General features: G+C 47.1%; 1 protein-coding gene across 1 annotated transcript in view; it reads right to left on the bottom strand.

Moving 5' to 3' along the window:
- Positions 1–17,784, bottom strand: part of LOC141086031 (uncharacterized) — a 971,752-nt gene that overhangs the window by 493,315 nt on the left and 460,653 nt on the right. The window contains exon 65 of the mRNA XM_073571764.1: positions 8,111–8,295. Coding sequence (XP_073427865.1) covers positions 8,111–8,295 — 185 coding nt within the window. The remainder of the gene's footprint in view (positions 1–8,110; positions 8,296–17,784) is intronic.

Here is a 17,784-nt window from a genome sequence, read left to right as displayed (position 1 = left end):
TATAAAACAGTTATAAAATAAAAAGGAAGAAATGACAGGAATACCTATTGTCCTGTTTCCTTGAGGGAAGGAGAAAAGGAATTTTGGATCACAAGCATTATCTGAAGCCCCCAAATGCCAACATTTTTCTTTTGTGCGACCCACCTTTTTTCAATCCTGACCATAGGCTCATATTTCCAGGATCACCTGGATTAAACTATTTAAAAATGTCTGTTTGTGGTTGGATGGTGAGCTAAGGACCTTGCATTTCAAGTATCCTATGTCCCATATTGCCTGCTAATTCAACAGGTAAATCCAGCTATAGGGTCACATTTTTCCAATGGTTAATTATCTGCTGCCTGTCAAGAATGAAGCAGCAAATGTTGTTATACAGATGTGATGTGCTTCAAAGTCATCTAAATATAGAGAAGAAATGTCACACAAGATAAAATTCATCATTTTATATAATGCCTAAGCAAACAGAATTCTTGCTCCAGGTCTCCTAAGAATTTTTATTCTCTAAACAGACGCACAAAAACAAGTGTTCAGGCATAAACTTTTATTTTATGTAATAGCTAGAGGGAAATAAAAACATACACATAACATCCTCTTCCAAAACTCATCGACCAGGCTGAATCCATAGGGAAGGCAAAGAGATTAAATTCACAATACAAACTGCAGCTGTGTTCCCCTGGTTACCTGCCAATCTTCTCCATAATTAATGAAAAAAAGAGTTGATCGGGTCACATTATTGACTGGCATTGCAATGATCCTGAAATACATTTCATTGCTGTATAGGTTGAGACAATTACTTGTGCCTAGTTTGTGAGATTGTAATAAATCCGCTCTGAAACTAGCAGTGAAGGAGGATGGCATGGTTTTGATTTCCGAGCATATGACGTTTATTGGATAGCTCACACCCCAGCACAACTCCCAAGGTTGACTAAGGGCTCGTTCACACTAGCGTATAACATGGACGAGTGGTATGCAATGTTTTATTGGATAGCACCAATGTTATACTGTGGGGCAGTGGAGATCTGCAAGTTTTTTCTCATGCTGATCTAGCATCATGACTGTCCAGGTAAAAACGATTATGGCGATAGCAAATTTGTCCAGCTTTTTTTTTATTAATTTAATGGTGAAGAAAATATCGGAAATTTGGTAAAAAAAATTGGTGGGATTGCGTCATCATTTTCCTAGACCTGAAACATTTCTATTTTTCAGTTGCTGGATCTGTGTGAGGGCTTATTTTTTTTGCCAGGTGAGACAATTTTTTTTTACTAATAGCATTTTGTGATATACATGAAACTTTGATTGCTTTTTAGTTTTTACACGTTTTTGCAGAGTTGCAGACACCAAATATTAAATATTTTGCAAATTTGGCATTTTTAATTTTTTCCTGCTTACATCATTAATTGATCAGGAGAATGTATTGTATATTTTAATACACTGTGTGCAGAATTATTAGGCAAATGAGTATTTTGATCACATCATCCTTTTTACACATGTTGTCCTACTGCAAGCTGTATAAGCTTGAAAGCCAAGGGCCAATTATGTAAATCAGGTGAATTGCATCTCTGTAATGAGGAGGGGTGTGGTCTAATGACATCAACACCCTATATAAGGTGTGCTTAATTATTAGGCAACTTCCTTTCCTTTGGCAAAATGGGTCAGAAGAAAGATTTGACGGACTCTGAAAAGTCAAAAATTGTGAAATGTCTTGCAGAGGGATGCAGCAGTCTTGAAATTGCCAAACTTTTGAAGCGTGATCACCAAACAATCAAGCGTTTCATGGCAAATAGCCAACAGGGTCGCAAGAAGCGTGTGGATAAAAAAAGACGCAAAATAACTGCCCATGAATTGAGGAAAATCAAGCGTCAAGCTGCCAAGATGCCATTTGCCACCAGTTTTGCCATATTTCAGAGCTGCAATGTTACTGGAATATCAAAAAGCAAATTCAATGAAAAGATCCAGCTCACCAGAGACAGCATCCTGACATCGGAGCACGAGACCGCTGTGTCAAAGCGCTTGGTTTAAAACAATGAAGAAAGGAATGTCCAGCTCCACGATGTAGTGAAAACATAAATCCTTTTATTCGCTTAGTTCATTCAAAGGTGAGGTTAAAAGGCCAGCACAGAAAAACAAGGCTTGCGTTTTCAATGCGTTTCTGGTGACTTCGCAACCTTAGACATAAGTATCAAAAAGCACAAAGTGTGCCACACTCAGGGACATGGCCAAGGTAAGGAAGACTGAAAAAGGACCACCTTTAAACAAGAAACATAAGATAAAACGTCAAGACTGGGCCAAGAAATATCTTAAGACTGATTTTTCTAAGGTTTTATGGACTGATGAAATGAGAGTGACTCTTGATGGGCCAGATGGATGGGCCTGAGGCTGGATCAGTAAAGGGCAGAGAGCTCTACTCCGACTCAGACGCCAGCAAGGTGGAGGTGGGATACTGGTATGGGCTGGTATCATCAAAGATGAACTTGTGGGACCTTTTTGGGTTGAGGATGGAGTGAAGCTCAACTCCCAGACCTACTGGCAGCTTCTGGAAGACAGTTTCTTCAAGCAGTGGTACAGGAAGAAGTCGGTATCGTTCAAGAAAAACATGATTTTCATGCAGGACAATGCTCCATCACATGCATCCAAATACTCCACAGCATGGCTGGCCAGTAAATGTCATGATCCATGCTGGATCAGGACTGATAAAAAGCACAGGTAACCTTTTTTTTTCCTAAGCTGTGCTTAAGGTTGGTTTTTATACCAGGTGGCAATTAGTATTATTGCACTGTGGTGTTGCTTGTTCTAAGTTTGCCCCCGGTGGTGGTGAGCGTCATTGCACTCTTGTTTCTTTAGTTAAGTGTACATGATTATAATACAGGTGTGATTGCTGGCTCTGCTATAAAAGAGTCACAGGTGTTGCAATCAGTGTTGGTGATAGTGTTCATTTCAACCATCCTTGGTGGAGGAAGGAGCTGGAGAGCGTTCCTTGCAGCAATGTCTTAGCCCCGGTGTGAAAGGAGTCATAGGGGATTTCCTTGTAGTTCTGACAGAGCTTGGTGGCAGGGAATCAGGAGGAGAGCTGCATGCTGGTGGTGGACTCTGTTGCCAGGAGCAAGTGCAACAGAGTAAAGCTAAGTGGTATTTCCCTGTTTGTGTTTTTCCTTAGTGTGTATTAGTACAGCGGTGGGGCCAGTGCCTGCGCCACCCAGCTCCCTAGCAAGGGATAGGTGTAGGGTGTGCTAGGGCGACAGGTTACTGATCGGCGCCCGGTGCGGAACCGGCATAGGGAACGTTAGGAGCGGTAGGGACACTGACTCAGGGGAGTGCAGGAGGTCTCCATGTCCCCTTTCCCTATCGCAGGGTCCACCGTTGTAACTGTTTCCCTACCCCTTGTCTTGTCATTTTAGTTACTGGCCTGCGAACCGTGTCACACAGGACAGTATCACGTGCCACTTCTTGTTACCGGCCTGCTGGTCGCGTCACACAGGACGGGTCCACGTGATATTATCACCAACCACAACTTTTTTTTCTTTTGAGCCATGGACCCAGTTCAGCCCTTTGCCCAATTGCTGCAGACCCTTACTAATGAGATACGGGGCTGCGCGGAGGATTGGTGCGTCAGCTGCGGCTGTTGGTGGACTCTGGGGGCTTGGTCCAGGAACAGGCTCAGTCAGAACCCAAGATATCCCTCCCTGACAGATTTTCTGGAGGGAGAGATCAATTCTTGGTGTTTCAACAAGCCTGTAAATTGTATTTCAGGCTGCGCCCTCGTTCATCAGGGAGTGAAGAGCAATGGGTGGGAATCATTATGTCCCTTCTTAAAGGGGATCCCCAAACCTGGGCCTTCTCCCTACCGGACGATTCTCCATCTTTAGAGTCCGTGGACGAGTCCTTTGCGGCTTTGGCGCTTGTGTATGGAGATCCTGATGGCGTCGCCCTGGCGGAATCTCGAATCCGTAGGTGTAAACAGGGAGCCTGGGTCGCTGAGGAGTACTGCTCTGAGTTTAGGAGATGGGCCACTAATACTCAGTGCAATGACCCTGCACTTGGGAGTCAATTTGTGGAGGATTTGTCTCCAAAGTTGTAGGATACTCTGGTGCAGTACGCCGCCCCCAGGTCGCTGGAGGCCGCCATGTCCCTTGCCATCCGGGTGGATAGATTCCTTAGGGAAAGACATATACAAAAGGTGCCCCCTGATGTCCTTGCTAGAGAGAAGGACCTACCAGTGCGGACAGAGGAACCCAGACAGCCCAGTGTTGTTGATACAAAAAAGTGGGTGTCTGCAGCTCGTCGTGGTGGGGGGGTATGCTTTTCCTGTGGGAAGCCTGGCCATTTTATGAGAGCCTGCCCAGTTCATGCCAAGTCTCCTGTCGAACCTATGGAAGTAGGAGGAGCTAGTTTGTATTCGGAGCTGCCTACGGTTCGGGGAGTGGTGTCAGCATGCTTTTACTGTGGGCAGACTGGTCATGTTCTGAAGGCTTGCCCATTGCGCGCCAAATTATCTGTGCCATCTGAGAAGCCGCATTGCCCTGGTTGCTTGGAGGAAGGCGACCAAGGAGTATACATTCCCTCCATTTTGCCCTCCCAAAGTACCATGTCAGCAGAGGTCTTGGCTGGCGGAGTACCGGAGGTGATACCGGTGTTTGTGGACAGCGGAGCAGGAGTCAGTCTGGGGGATGCTCGCTTTGTCCAGACTCATGGTCTGAGGTGTAGGACACTTGCCCAGCCTATAAACGTCCGGGCCATAAACTCTGTTCCACTGAGCCAGGGGAGCTTGACCAAGGTCATAGAGAATATCCATCTGTGTATAGGACATCATGAGGAGTCCTTGTCATGCTACGTCTTGGAGGGAATGCCAGTAGCTATGGTTTTAGGCCTCCCTTGCCTGACGAGACACAACCCGGCAATAGATTGGCAGGGCGAGTGAAGTGGTTAGCTGGAGGCACTCTTGTGAGGGTTGCTGTCTAGGAACTACTGTCTCTGCCCTCTCTCTTCTATGGACCCCTTCCTCTCCGGTGAGGGCAGAAGACGTGCTGCAGGAGAGAAGGGGCAAGTCTCAACCCTCGCCATTGGCCAACCCTGGGAGGCGCAGACCTTGTGGTGGAAGGGGTTGGAGGGTGGTGTACCCCTTGGTGAGGTGTGGGGGTGTGAGTGTGGTGACACAGGGGAACACCTCTGTTGTTAATCCCAGAAAGAGTTCTCCAAGTGGTGACAAACGAACAAGTGGCAATAAACGTTCAGGTCTGGACCTGTGTGTGAACGAGCATGTATGGGTGGCCACCAAAAAACATCCAGTGGAAGTGTGTTGTGGAGTGTTACCAGCTCATACCAAACATACACATACACAACCCGTTCCCCAGGTCAGAGCATCGGAGATGTGTGTTGCCTCCAGACCATACGTTGCCAATACCAGCGGGCTCGTTTCTCATCAACCTGACATGCAGGTAGTTGCTGGGGTGAACTCTGGGTATGGGAGTCCCCGCTGTAGGTGGTTCCCTGATGGGGAGCGGTCTTGAGGGTCCAGAGGCCCCTCATTAAGGGGAGGATACTGTCATGATCTATGCTGGATCAGGACTGATAAAAAGCACGGGTAACCTTTTTTTTCTGAGCTGTGCTTAAGGTTGGTTTTTGCCCCCGGTGGCCATTAGGATTATTTCACTGTGGTGTCGTTTGTTCTAAGTTTGTCCCCAGTGGTGGTGAGCGTCATTGCACTCTTGTTTCTTTAGTTAAGTGCACATGATTATAATACAGGTGTGATTGCTGGCTCTGCTATAAAGGAGGTGTTGCAATAAGTGTTGGTGATAGTGTTCATTTCAACCATCCTTGGTGGAGGAAGGAGCTGGAGAGCGTTCCTTGCAGCACTGTCTTAGCCCTGGTGTGAAAGGAGTCATAGGGGATTTCCTTGTAGCTCTGACAGAGCTTGGTGGCAGGGATTCAGGAGGAGAGCTGCATGCTGGTGGTGGACTCTGTTGCCAGGAGCAAGTGCAACAGAGTAAAGCTAAGTGGTATTTCCCTGTTTGTGTTTTTCCTTAGTGTGTATTAGTACAGCGGTGGGGCCAGTGCCTGCGCCACCCAGCTCCCTAGCAAGGGATAGGTGTAGGGTGTGCTAGGGCGACAGGTTCCTGATCGGCACCCGATGCGGAACTGGCATAGGGAACGTTAGGAGCGGTAGGGACACTGACTCAGGGGAGTGCAGGAGGTCTCCATGTCCCCTTTCCCTATCGCAGGGCCCACCGTTGTAACTGTTTCCCTACCCCTTGTCTTGTCGTTTTAGTTACTGGCCTGCGAGCCGTGTCATACAGGACAGTATCACGTGCCACGTCTTGTTACCACCCTGCTGGTCGCGTCACACATGACGGGTCCACGTGACAGTAAAGGTCTAAAAGAAGAAAAAATAATGACATGGCCCCCTTGTTCACCTGATCTGAACCCCATAGAGAACCTGTGGTCCCTCATAAAATGTGAGATCTACAGGGAGGGAAAATAGTACACCTCTCGGAACAGTGTCTGCGAGGCTGTGGTAGCTGCTGCACGCAATGTTGATCGTAAATAGATCAAGCAACTGACAGAATCTATGGATGGAAGGCTTTTGAGTGTCATCGCAAAGAAAGGTGGCTATATTGGTCACTGATTTTTTTGTTTGTTTTTGAATGTCAGAAATGTTTATTTCTAAATTTTGTGTTGTTATATTGGTTTACTTGGTGAAAATAAACAAGTGAGATGGGTATATATTTGGTTTTTATTAAGTTGCCTAATAATTCTGCACAGTAACAGTTACCTGAAAAAACAGATATCCTCCTAAGATAGCCAAATCTAAAAAAAAACACTCCAACTTCCAAAAATATTAAGCTTTGATATTGATGAGTCTTTTGAGTTGATTGAGAACATAGTTGTTGTTCAATAGTAAAAAGAATCCTCTCAAATACAACTTGCCTAATAATTCTGCACGCAGTGTATATCTGACATTTCTGGATACTAAAATTGTTTTTTTTAATTATTTTTAGTTTTAGAGGGGGAAAGAGGAATGATTTGAATTTTTAGTTTATTTTTATTCTTTTCATATTTATTTAGACTTTTTTAAAAAACTTTTTATTTTATTTGCTTGACTTCTTAGGAGACATGAACCTGTGATCATCTGATCGCTTGTAATATATACAGCAACACTTCAGTATTACTGGATGTAGTAAAAATCATGGTCTACTTTCAAGCTCAGCACTAGACTGGGTTTCAACAGAGACCAGTGATGGCAAGCATGGGGGTCTATAACAAACTCCTTACTGTCATAGCAACGCATCAGCCGATTGCGATCACAACTCGGTGTAGCTGATGGGTGCATAGAATAAAGCATCACAATGTTGGGATGCATAGAATAACACTCCACCATGACGGAGCACTGTTCTTGCACAGATTGACAGCAGCATTTAACAAGCTAACAGTCACCAAAGCGCAGCCAAAGTTTCATAGTTTCATAGTTTTTAAGTTAGAAGGATGACAATTGCTCCTGCACTTGTTCCTCAAAGACTACCCAACTCCCTTGCCCACAAATGGTTATTGATGGAGAATCATGTGACCAGACTGGTCTATCAGTTTCCTCCAATAAAAAATCATTACACTTGGGAAAGTTGTTTCTCTATAGGAGAAGACGCTGAAGGACAGGACTGATCCCATGCTCTTTCATCAGAAGCCATTTTGCAGATAGAGTACTTGTGGAGTCTTTGTAGAGACAGCTGGGGCCAGAATAATTGACAACTGACTGAAATTGTGCAGCATGAATCACCTCTAAAGTACCCCTTAAAATATTTTTAGTAGGCTAGAAAAATTGTTTTCTTCAGGGCACAGTTCTCTTTTAGTCTCAGGACTCCGTCTGTTAATTCATCCCGACTTCATTCATGGAAACAAAACAAATGATGCAGTGTCTGGAAGTGGGCAACCATGTTTCTCACTTTTCATGCAATTTCTTTAATCTCATCTTGTCAGATGTGAAAATTCGTCTACTGGTAAACATATGCTTATATAATGCTGTATGTGCGTGAAAAGCCCATCACAGAGTCATTTACATTCATGATGAATGATAAGCAGCCATACACAGTCAGCTAAAATCTAATCGCTTCTAATGTGCACTTACCGTAACCATTTTGGAACATAATAAACACTTAATGCATTAAATAGCGATGAAAATTCGGTACACCATTCATAAAAGGAGGACCCCGTGTCACTCCGAATGAGAAGCCAACGAATGTTCAGCTGCACCGACTGTAAGAAGAGATTCCAAGCATTCTCTTTGGAGTACGTCAGTCCAGCATTAGCTACCTGGAAAACATTTAATGGAAAAACTCCAATGAGAGTGAAAAGCCTGATATTTATTCTAAGGCAGTGGCAATTCTAGGCTAATTCCAAATACATACAAGTTAAGTTTCCCCTTTCATCACTTTCCATGAAGAATCGGATGAAAATAACACTGGCACAAAGTATCCTGTTTGTGTAATACATACCCCCATCCTTTTCAGATCAAAAAGTGGAATGTATTTTAGAGAGGTTTTAAAAATACCTTAAAGTATATTAATTTCATATGGGATGGACTACATAGTTTTTTCGGCATTATGTAGAATACCTTTCTGTATTGGGGTCGAAAGATTCTATGCAAGAAAAATCTAGCAAAAGGGTCTTTAAAGTAAAATCTTTATTGAAGAGCTATTAAAAATCCAATGTAGAATAGCATTGCACGTTTCTGACACAACATCCTTAATCATTACATGCCAGGAGACTCCATTACATAGCCAAAACAATGTATCTCTCCCCACACATGAAATTGACATACTGAACATCTCCATCTGAAGATAGGGGGCAATAATGGATTTATCAGTTATCACATTGCTGCTTTTACAGTGTAAATAAATATATGTGATCAGTTCAGGCTATGTGCCCACGTAGCGTTTTTGATGCAGAATATTCCTGAGCGGAAACGCACACCCGCTTCCCGGGAAAACGCTTGCGCTTTATGAAGCGCTTTTGTAAGCGTTTTTGACGCCGTTGTTAAGAGTTTTCACATGCGCTTTCCTATGCGTTTTTGCAATACAATTGAATATATGCGGAAACGTACGCGTTTCCGCAAAATTAATGAACATGCTGCGGTTTTTTACGCTTAGCGTTTCCGCAGCAGAAAAAAAACGCACCATTAGCACAACATGTGCGTTTTCCATTATGATTACATCGGATGCTTTTCTTAAGCGTTTCCACAGCAGAAACACTTGTCTAAAAGCGCTGCGGAAATGCTTAAGAAAAGCATCCGATGTAATCATAATGGAAAACGCACATGTTGTGCTAATGGTGCGTTTTTTTTCTGCTGCGGAAACGCTTAAAAAACGCAATGTGGGCACACAGCCTAAAACTGTATTAAGGTAAACGGACATTATACTTTCAATAAAATTAATTTGACTTGAAAGGTTCTTTCGTATGTAGACGTGGTGAAATCACCATTTTCTTGTAAGCAGTGGTTTTTGAAAAACACTAAAACAGTTGTTTTTTTCATGCAACTTCGTATTAAACTTTACGTACTTGGTGTTTTTTTGCTATTAGGAAGACAGCGGCCAACACTTTAGGTTACGTTCCCATAATGAGTTTTTATGCTACGTATTTTTAAAAAAAATGTAAGTAGCCTATTTTAAGTCATGGGTGCAGAAAATCTGCAACATTGAAAACACACCAAAGGCTTATTGTGGGAATGTGGCCTAAATGTGTTTTATGGGATAAAAAAAGAAAATCACATAAAAAATAAGTTGTTGTTTTTCCTGTTTAGGTGCATTAGAACCTGGAATTAAAATAGATATTTAATGGGGATGGGTATGTAAGCAGGTTAAACAGATGCAGTATGCAGGGATTGCAGAGCAGGACAGTATAGCAATACTATTTATTCTTTTTACAGCAAAAGTTAAAGTAATCTCCTCGAAGGGAGTTGATAGGCAGCATCAGAGACCTATTGGAACAGCAAAGGTTAAATGAAATAAGCAAAACGAGTGTGACAGTCTGAGTTTCAAACAACACTTATCGTAACTCCTGATGGGGTTCTCAGTCCACAGTCCAATGGGGGTAGTAGTCCTGGCAACGGCCGACGCAGGATCCTCAGATGGGGTTCAAAGTTAACAATCCGTCTTCTGGCAGCAGCAGGCGGTCTCCGGTTTTACCTGCTGAACCATTGGTCCATGAGCCCGCGCAATCAAAGCAGGAAAAGCTGCAGAGCAAAAGAGTAAAGCTCCCCAGCAAGGTTCCTCGTGGCACGTGTCTCTCTGAGCAGCTGTCGTCACCTGAATGGATGCTCTGCACGACTCTGCTCAGCGTGTGCTCATCTATGTGCCAGCCGAATTCAGGATCACTGCAGTAGTCCCTGTCCCACACGGGTGCCGCTGTGTATCTGTCAGCAATGGGGACGCACCTCAGGGTTCTGCACCGGGCCCTCGCTCCTCCGCGCGAGCACTGCACTCTGCTTAGCCTGGCACTCGGCGCTCTCACTGGCTCAGTGGCCCGTACGCGAAAGCTCTGCCGCAGTTCTGCCCCGCGCTGTCTCTTATACTGCGGAGCGTGCCAAACGCCTACCTCTGCCCTCGCTGCTGGCAGGAAACTCACTGTTTCTTCACGCGCTTTCTCCTCACTGCTTGGCTTAGTCATGCCCCCTCTTCCTGGGTCATGGGGCCTGGCTTGTCCCCCATTCCTTCCCCCAGGCAACAGAGGACACAGCCTCAGCAGTTCCAGACCTAGCATGACGCAGGCACCTGCAGACCAGTCTTCCTCCTTACACTCTTCTCTCCTTTAGTTCGCCATTCCACAGGTGAGGACCCTTTGTGCCCCTTTATGTTCTTCGGAGGTGGGCCAGATACCCACAGTTTTCTCACCCGTTTCTACCTCTCATGCACTGCGTTTTGCGAAAGAAAATTGTTCTGCGTATATTGCATGGTTGGAACTGCAGCGTGGTCACACTGAATACTTTGATGCACCTCTTGAATTTTCTCATCAGGAGTCCTCAGAACTTCAAGTAACTCATACAGAATTTCGACATCGGGCTCTTCTCCATGGCATTCAATGTTCTCCTCCACTAAGTCATCTGACTGCGCACTAGGTGTGAGCCCTATCTCCGCCTCTTCACTGGGGCTGCTGTTATTTAGGCCGGGGTCAAACTTGCAACTGCAATGCACGAGTCTCTCGCATAAATACCCAGCACTCGGGACCAGAGCATTCAGCTGCGTAGAAATACATGCAGCCGCACATTCCGGTCTCGAGTGCCGGCGGCAGTGCCGGGTATTTATGCGAGAGACTTGCATGAGTTTCTCGCATTGCAGTTGCAAGTGTGACCCCTGCCTTATACTAATATCCTATGGCAGACCATGTGACAAATTGCTTTCACACAGTCAACTAATTATGTGACTTCTGAAGTTAATTGGTTTGAACAAACTATATTTAGGGGATACATAAACATTTAATTTTCTTAGCTTTTTGGGATTCTTTTCCCCCTTTAATTTCATTTTAACAATTTGGACTATTTCTGAATAATTTTTCAAGGTACACTTTAGTGTCTATTTAGGTTTATCTTTCAAAAGACTGTGTTAAAGGAAACCTGATCTAACAGGCCACATGGATCAGAGCTTGGCTGCTCAATTCTAGCCAAGTATGTCTTATTTTGAGGCAGGGTAGACGTACTTTCAGAAGCTGATTGGGAACTAGGAGTCATGGATGACTAGTCCTTGCTGTCAGTTTTATCAACCTCAAAATGGTAAAAATAAAATGTCAGCTTGTTATGCAACAAAAACAAGCTCTAACAGAAAAATAAAAGCTCAGAAAACTTTGGTCTCAGAAAACACAAAACATTTTTTAATAACAATCCGATTTTTTTTCACCATTTCAATAAATTATTATTATAGTGGTTTGAAAAAACCACTATATTGTAATCCGAACGCTGCTAACTTATTCTTCTTATTATTATTCAGCTGATTTCTGCAATTAATGCGGCCCGAACCGCTACACGCACAGACTCTGTTGAGGTGTCGTTTCGAAGCCAGCGTCCACGAGAGGTGTGCTAAGTATTATTCGTGTTGATCGGATTTGTAGTTTTTGCGCAATTTGCGTTTGAAAATTTTTTTTCCCGTCATTGAAATGCATTGTCTCATTGCTTTTCAATGGGAAACTTAAAACGTGCCCTGAGGCAATTCAAATGGCAGTAAAGCTCATTGATATGCGCAGGCACACCCAGTTACTATGCCAACGCCTACGAACGTCACTTGATGCCCCCAGGACAGAGCTTCTGCCACATAATATCAGCTCTTAAAGCGAAACCCACAGCACAAATGCAAATCTAGCTTCATCACATGACGCATGCCCCTGAGAGAGAATGTGCGCCAAAGTGGATTTAGAAGCGCAGTGAGCCAAACTAGCTCTTAAACGGCCGACGCGCCTAAGTGATTCTTAAAGGGCCGACGCACCAAAATGAGTCTTAAAGGGCCGGCGCGCCAAATCAAAAGCTGAGGGACCCTGGGCTCCAAATCGGAGGCTGATCCAAATCAGACCCAGTGTGGCCCCGCCCACCAAATCGGACCCAGAGTGGCCTCGCCCACTAAATCAGACCCAGTGTGGCCGACGCCCACCAAATCGGACCATGAAGAGCCCCGCCCACCAAATTAGTCCCAGAGTGGCCCCGCCCACCAAATTGGACCCTGAGGGGCCCCGCCCACCAAATCAGACCCTGAGGGTCCCCACCCATCAAATTGGGCCCCACCCACCAAATTAGACCCAGAGTGACCCCGCCCACCAAATCGGACCCTGAAGGGACCACCCACCAAATCGGACTCTGAGGAGCCCAGCCTACCAAATCGGACCGAGTGGCGCCGCCCACCAAATCGGACCCTGAGGGGCCCCGCTCACCAAATCTGACCGAGGGGCCCCGCCCACCAAATCGGAATCTGAAGGGCCCCGCCCACCAATTCGGACCCAGAGTGGCTCCGCCCACCAAATCAGACCCTGAGGGGCCCCGCTCACCAAATCGTACTCTGAGGGGCCCCGCCCACCAAATCAGACCCTGAGGGTCCCCGCCCACCAAATCGGACCCAGAGTGGCTCCACCTACCAATTCGGACCCTGAGGGGCCCTGCTCACCAAATCGGACTCTGAGGGGCCCCGCCCACCAAATTGGACCCTGAGGGGCCTCGCTCACCAAATTGGACCCTGAGGGGCCCCGCTCACCAAATAGAACCCTGAGGGGCTTCGCCCACCATATCGGACCCTGAGGGGCACCGCCCACTAAATCGGATGGAGAGTGTCCCCGCCCACCAAATCAGACCCTGAGGAGCCCCACCCACCAAATCGAACTCTGATTTTTCGTGTCAATCGGATTTGTAGTTTTTGCGCAATTTGCGTTAGAAATTTTTTTTCCCGTCATTGGAATGAATTGTCTCAATGCATTTGAATGGGGAAATTTTGCCATATTCAAAACATGCCCTGAGGCGATTGAAATGGCAGTTAAGCTCATTGATATGCACAGGCAGACCCAGTTACTACGCCAACGCCTACGAATGTCACATGACGCCCCCAGGACAGAGCTTGTGCCACATAATATCAGCTCTTAAAGCGAAACCCACAGCACTAATGCAAATCTAGGTTCATCACATGACGCATGCCCCTGAGAGAGAATGTGCACCAAAGTGGATTTAGAAGCCCAGTGAGCCAAACTGGCTCTTAAAGGGCTGACGTGCCAAAGTAATTCTTAAAGGGCCGGCGCACCAAAATGAGTCTTAAAGGGCCGGCGCGCCAAATCGAAAGCTGAGTGACCCCAGGCTCCAAATCGGAGGCTGAGCCACCCCGGCCTCCAAATCGGAGGCTAAGCCACCCTGGCCTCCAAATCGGACCCACTGTGGCCCTGCTCAAAAAATCAGACCCAGAGTGGCCCTGCCCATCAAATCAGACCCAGAGTGACCCCGCCCACCAAATCGGACCCAGAGGGGCACCGCAAACCAAATCGGACCCAGAGGGGCCCGGCCCGCCAAATCGGACCGAGAGTGGCCCCGCCCACCAAATCGGACCCTGAGGAGCCCCGCCCACCAAATCAGACCCTGAGGGGCCCCACCCACCAAATCGGACCCTGAGGGGCCCCGCCCACCAAATCGGGCCCAGAGTGGCCCCTCCCACCAAAATCGACCCAGGGGGCTCCATCCACAAAATCAGACCCTAAGGGGCCCCACCCACAAAATCGGACCCTGAGTGGACCCAGCCACAAAATCAGACCCTGAGGGGCCCCAACCATAAAATCGGACCCTGAGGGGGCCCGGCCACAAAATCGGACCCTTAGGGGCCCCAACCACAAAATCAGACCCTGAGGGGCCCCGGCCACAAAATCGGACCCTGTGGGGCCCCGGCCACAAAATTGTACCCTTAGGGGCCCCAGCCACAAATTCAGACCCTGAGGGGCGCCGGCCACAAAATCGGACCCTGAGGGGCCCCAACCACAAAATCAGACCCTGAGAGACCCCGGCCACAAAATCAAACCCAGAGGGGCCCCACCCACAAAATCGGACCCTGAGGGGCCCCACCCACAAAATTGGACCCTGAGGGGCCCCACCCACAAAATCGGACCCTGAGGGGCCCCACCCACAAAATCGGACCCTGAGGGGCCCCACCCACAAAATCGGACCCTGAGGGGCCCCAGCCACAAAATCGGACCCTGAGGGGCCCCAGCCACAAAATCGGATCCTGAGGGGCCCCGGCCACAAAATCAGACCCTGAGGGGCCCCACCCACAAAATAAGACCATGAGGGGCCCCACCCACAAAATCAGACCCTGAGGGGCCCCACCCACAAAATCGGACCCTGAGAGGCCCCACCCACAAAATCGGACCCTGAGGGGCCACACCCACAAAATACTTGGGGGGCATTTGGGCCAAAAGAATACCCTCGACTGAATTCTGCAGTGATTTTACTGGCCAGGGGTTCATGAAGAAGTTAAACGGTGCTGTAGCTCCTGTCCAGTATGCCAGGTAACCAGTCCCCAGTCTCACTTTCGGAGCCCTTTGGTGCCTTTGCCAATTATAGAGGTACCCTTCGAGAGAGTGGTCATGGACCTGGTGGGGCCTCTCAATAAGTCGGCAAGGGGACACCAACACATTCTTGTAGTTCTAGACTATGCTACCCGATATCCTGAGGCCATTCCTCTGTGCCACACATCAGCTAAGCTTATAGCAAAGGAACTCATGGGCCTGTTTTCACGGGTGGGAATTCCACAAGAGATTTTAACAGACCAGGGAACCCCCTTTATGTAAAAAGTTATGAAGGAACTCTGCCGGTTGTAAAATGTTAAACAGTTGCGTACCACAGTCTATCATCCCCAAACAGATGGTCTGGTAGAAAGATTCAATAAGACACTGAAGAGCATGTTAAAAAAGGCAGTTTCCAAAGATTGGAAGGACTGGGATCTGTTATTGCCATATTTGTTATTTGCAGTGCGGGAGGTACCTCAGGCATCTACGGGGTTCTCGCCCTTTGAACTATTGTACGGCAGACATCTACAGGGCTTACTAGATATAGGCAAAGAGGCCTGGGAGAACCAATCTACTCCCCACAAAAGTGTGATAGAACATGTTGCAAAAACGCAAGAGAGAATGGAGACAGTCCTACCTTTGGTCCGGGAACATATGGAGGCAGCACAACGGTCACAGAGTCGGGTCTATAACCGGGAGGCTCGGGTAAGAAACTTTAGCCCTGGGGATCAAGTTTTGGTGCTTATGCCTACCGTAGATAGCAAATTTCTCGCAAGGTGGCAGGGACCCTACGAGATCATGGAGAAGGTAGGACCAGTAGACTACAAGGTACACCAACCAGGTCGGAGAAAGCCAGAACAGGTTTACCATATTAATTTGCTTAAACCCTGGAAAGATAGAGAGCACCTTGGTGGGGATAGTCCGCTGCCAGCGTTTCAGATGGAAAAGGCTCCGTTACCTCGGGGCGAGGCAGGAGAAGCCCAACCCGCGATCAAAATTGCAGATACTTTGTCTCCTAAACAGGTTCAGGAGGTCCGGGAGTTCATCAGCCGAAATACAGATGTTTTTTCGGAGCTCCCTGGACGCACCTCCCTAATCCAACATGACATTGTCACAGAGCCACGGGCCAAGGTCCGATTAAAGCCATATCGAGTGCCTGAGGCCCGGCGACAAGCCATCTCGGAAGAGGTAAAAATGATGCTACAGTTAGGGGTCATAGAAGAGTCTCAGAGTGAGTGGGCCAGCCCAATAAATCTAATACCCAAGCCTGATGGGTCTCTAAGATTCTGTAGAGATCTTAGAAAACTCAATGACATTTCAAAGTTTGACGCCTACCCCATGCCCAGGGTTGACGAGTTGATAGAGCGCTTTGGGCAAGCACGGTATTTTACAACTCTGGACCTCACAAAAGGTTATTGGCAGGTACCCCTAACAGAGGCGGCGAAGGGAAAGACAGAGTTTATAACACCTGAGGGGCTGTTCCAGTATAAGGTGTTAACCTTTGGGTAACAGCTCCAGCAGCGTTCCAGCGGTTAATGGATATTGTTCTCCGTCCCCATCGCCGCTATGCCTCAGCCTATCTAGACGATATTATTGTGTTCAGCACCAATTGGGAAAGCCACTTAGCAAAAGTACAGGCAGTGGTAGACTCCCTGCGACAAGCAGGGCTAACTGCCAACCCAAAGAAGTGTTTCATAGGGTTGGAGGAAGCCTGGTACTTGGGTTATGTCATTGGGAGGGGAGTTCTCAAGCCCCAAGTGAACAAGGTCGAGACAATTCAGAACTGGCCCCGTCCCCTCACAACAAAGCAGGTAAACGCCTTTTTGGGTTTGGTGGGATATTACAGGCGATTCATTCCCAACTTTGCAACCCTGTCCACGCCTTTAACAGATTGTTTAAAAGGAAAAAAATCTGTGATGGTCCACTGGAATGATCAGTTAGAGGAGGCCTTTACAAAATTAAAAGGGGTACTGTGTGGTACACCAGTCCTGATCACTCCAAATTTCAAAAAAGAGTTCGTGGTGCAGACTGATGCCTCTGAGATAGGCCTTGGTGCCGTGCCGTCTCAGGAAGTTAACGGGGAAAAGCATCCCGTTAGTTTCCTAAGCCGGAAGCTTACCCCAGCTGAAACCCGGTACAGTATTGTGGAGAGAGAGTGCCTGGCCATCAAGTGGGCACTGGAATCGTTGCGCTACTATTTGCTGGGGAGAACATTTTGGTTGGTGACAGATCATTCCCCTCTTACGTGGATGAGTCAAGCTAAGGAGAGGAATGCTCGAGTCACCAGTTGGTTCCTGTCCCTGCAAAACTTTAAGTTTTCAGTAGAACATTGCGCAGGCAGACTACAGGGGAATGCAGATGCCCTGTCCAGAGTTCACTGTATGTCATGTTTCCACCCCTCTAGGGTTGAACATAGGGGGGAGGTATGTGGTACTGTAAAGGGTGTTTTACTGGATGGAAGATATGTTTCTCCTTGCAGATTAATGTTTGGCCGGGTTTTTCCTTAAAGACGGGACCTGCGATGATGTCAGGGTCACCTGATCAGCCCATGTGATGTCTACCTCACTGGTGGGAGGGGTTAGGCCCTATGTAATGGAGGTTGGTAAATGCCACAGTGGGAGTGTGTTTCTGGAAACTACAGGGACTTGTGTGGACGCAGCCTGCAACTTGTATATAGGATTCCCGTGCTGCAGGACTGTTGCAGGACTGTTGCAGCAAGACTTGGAAGAACCCCAGGAATGGCACCTGGCGGATGCCGCAGGACCTGGCAGCCGCTTAGTTACGCCCGTC

Source organism: Dendrobates tinctorius, unplaced genomic scaffold (genome assembly GCF_039654945.1).
Source record: "Dendrobates tinctorius isolate UK_male_01 unplaced genomic scaffold, ASM3965494v1 ptg000007l, whole genome shotgun sequence".
NCBI classification, from domain to species: Eukaryota; Metazoa; Chordata; class Amphibia; order Anura; family Dendrobatidae; genus Dendrobates; species Dendrobates tinctorius.
This window is presented reverse-complemented; position numbering and strand designations above follow the sequence as displayed.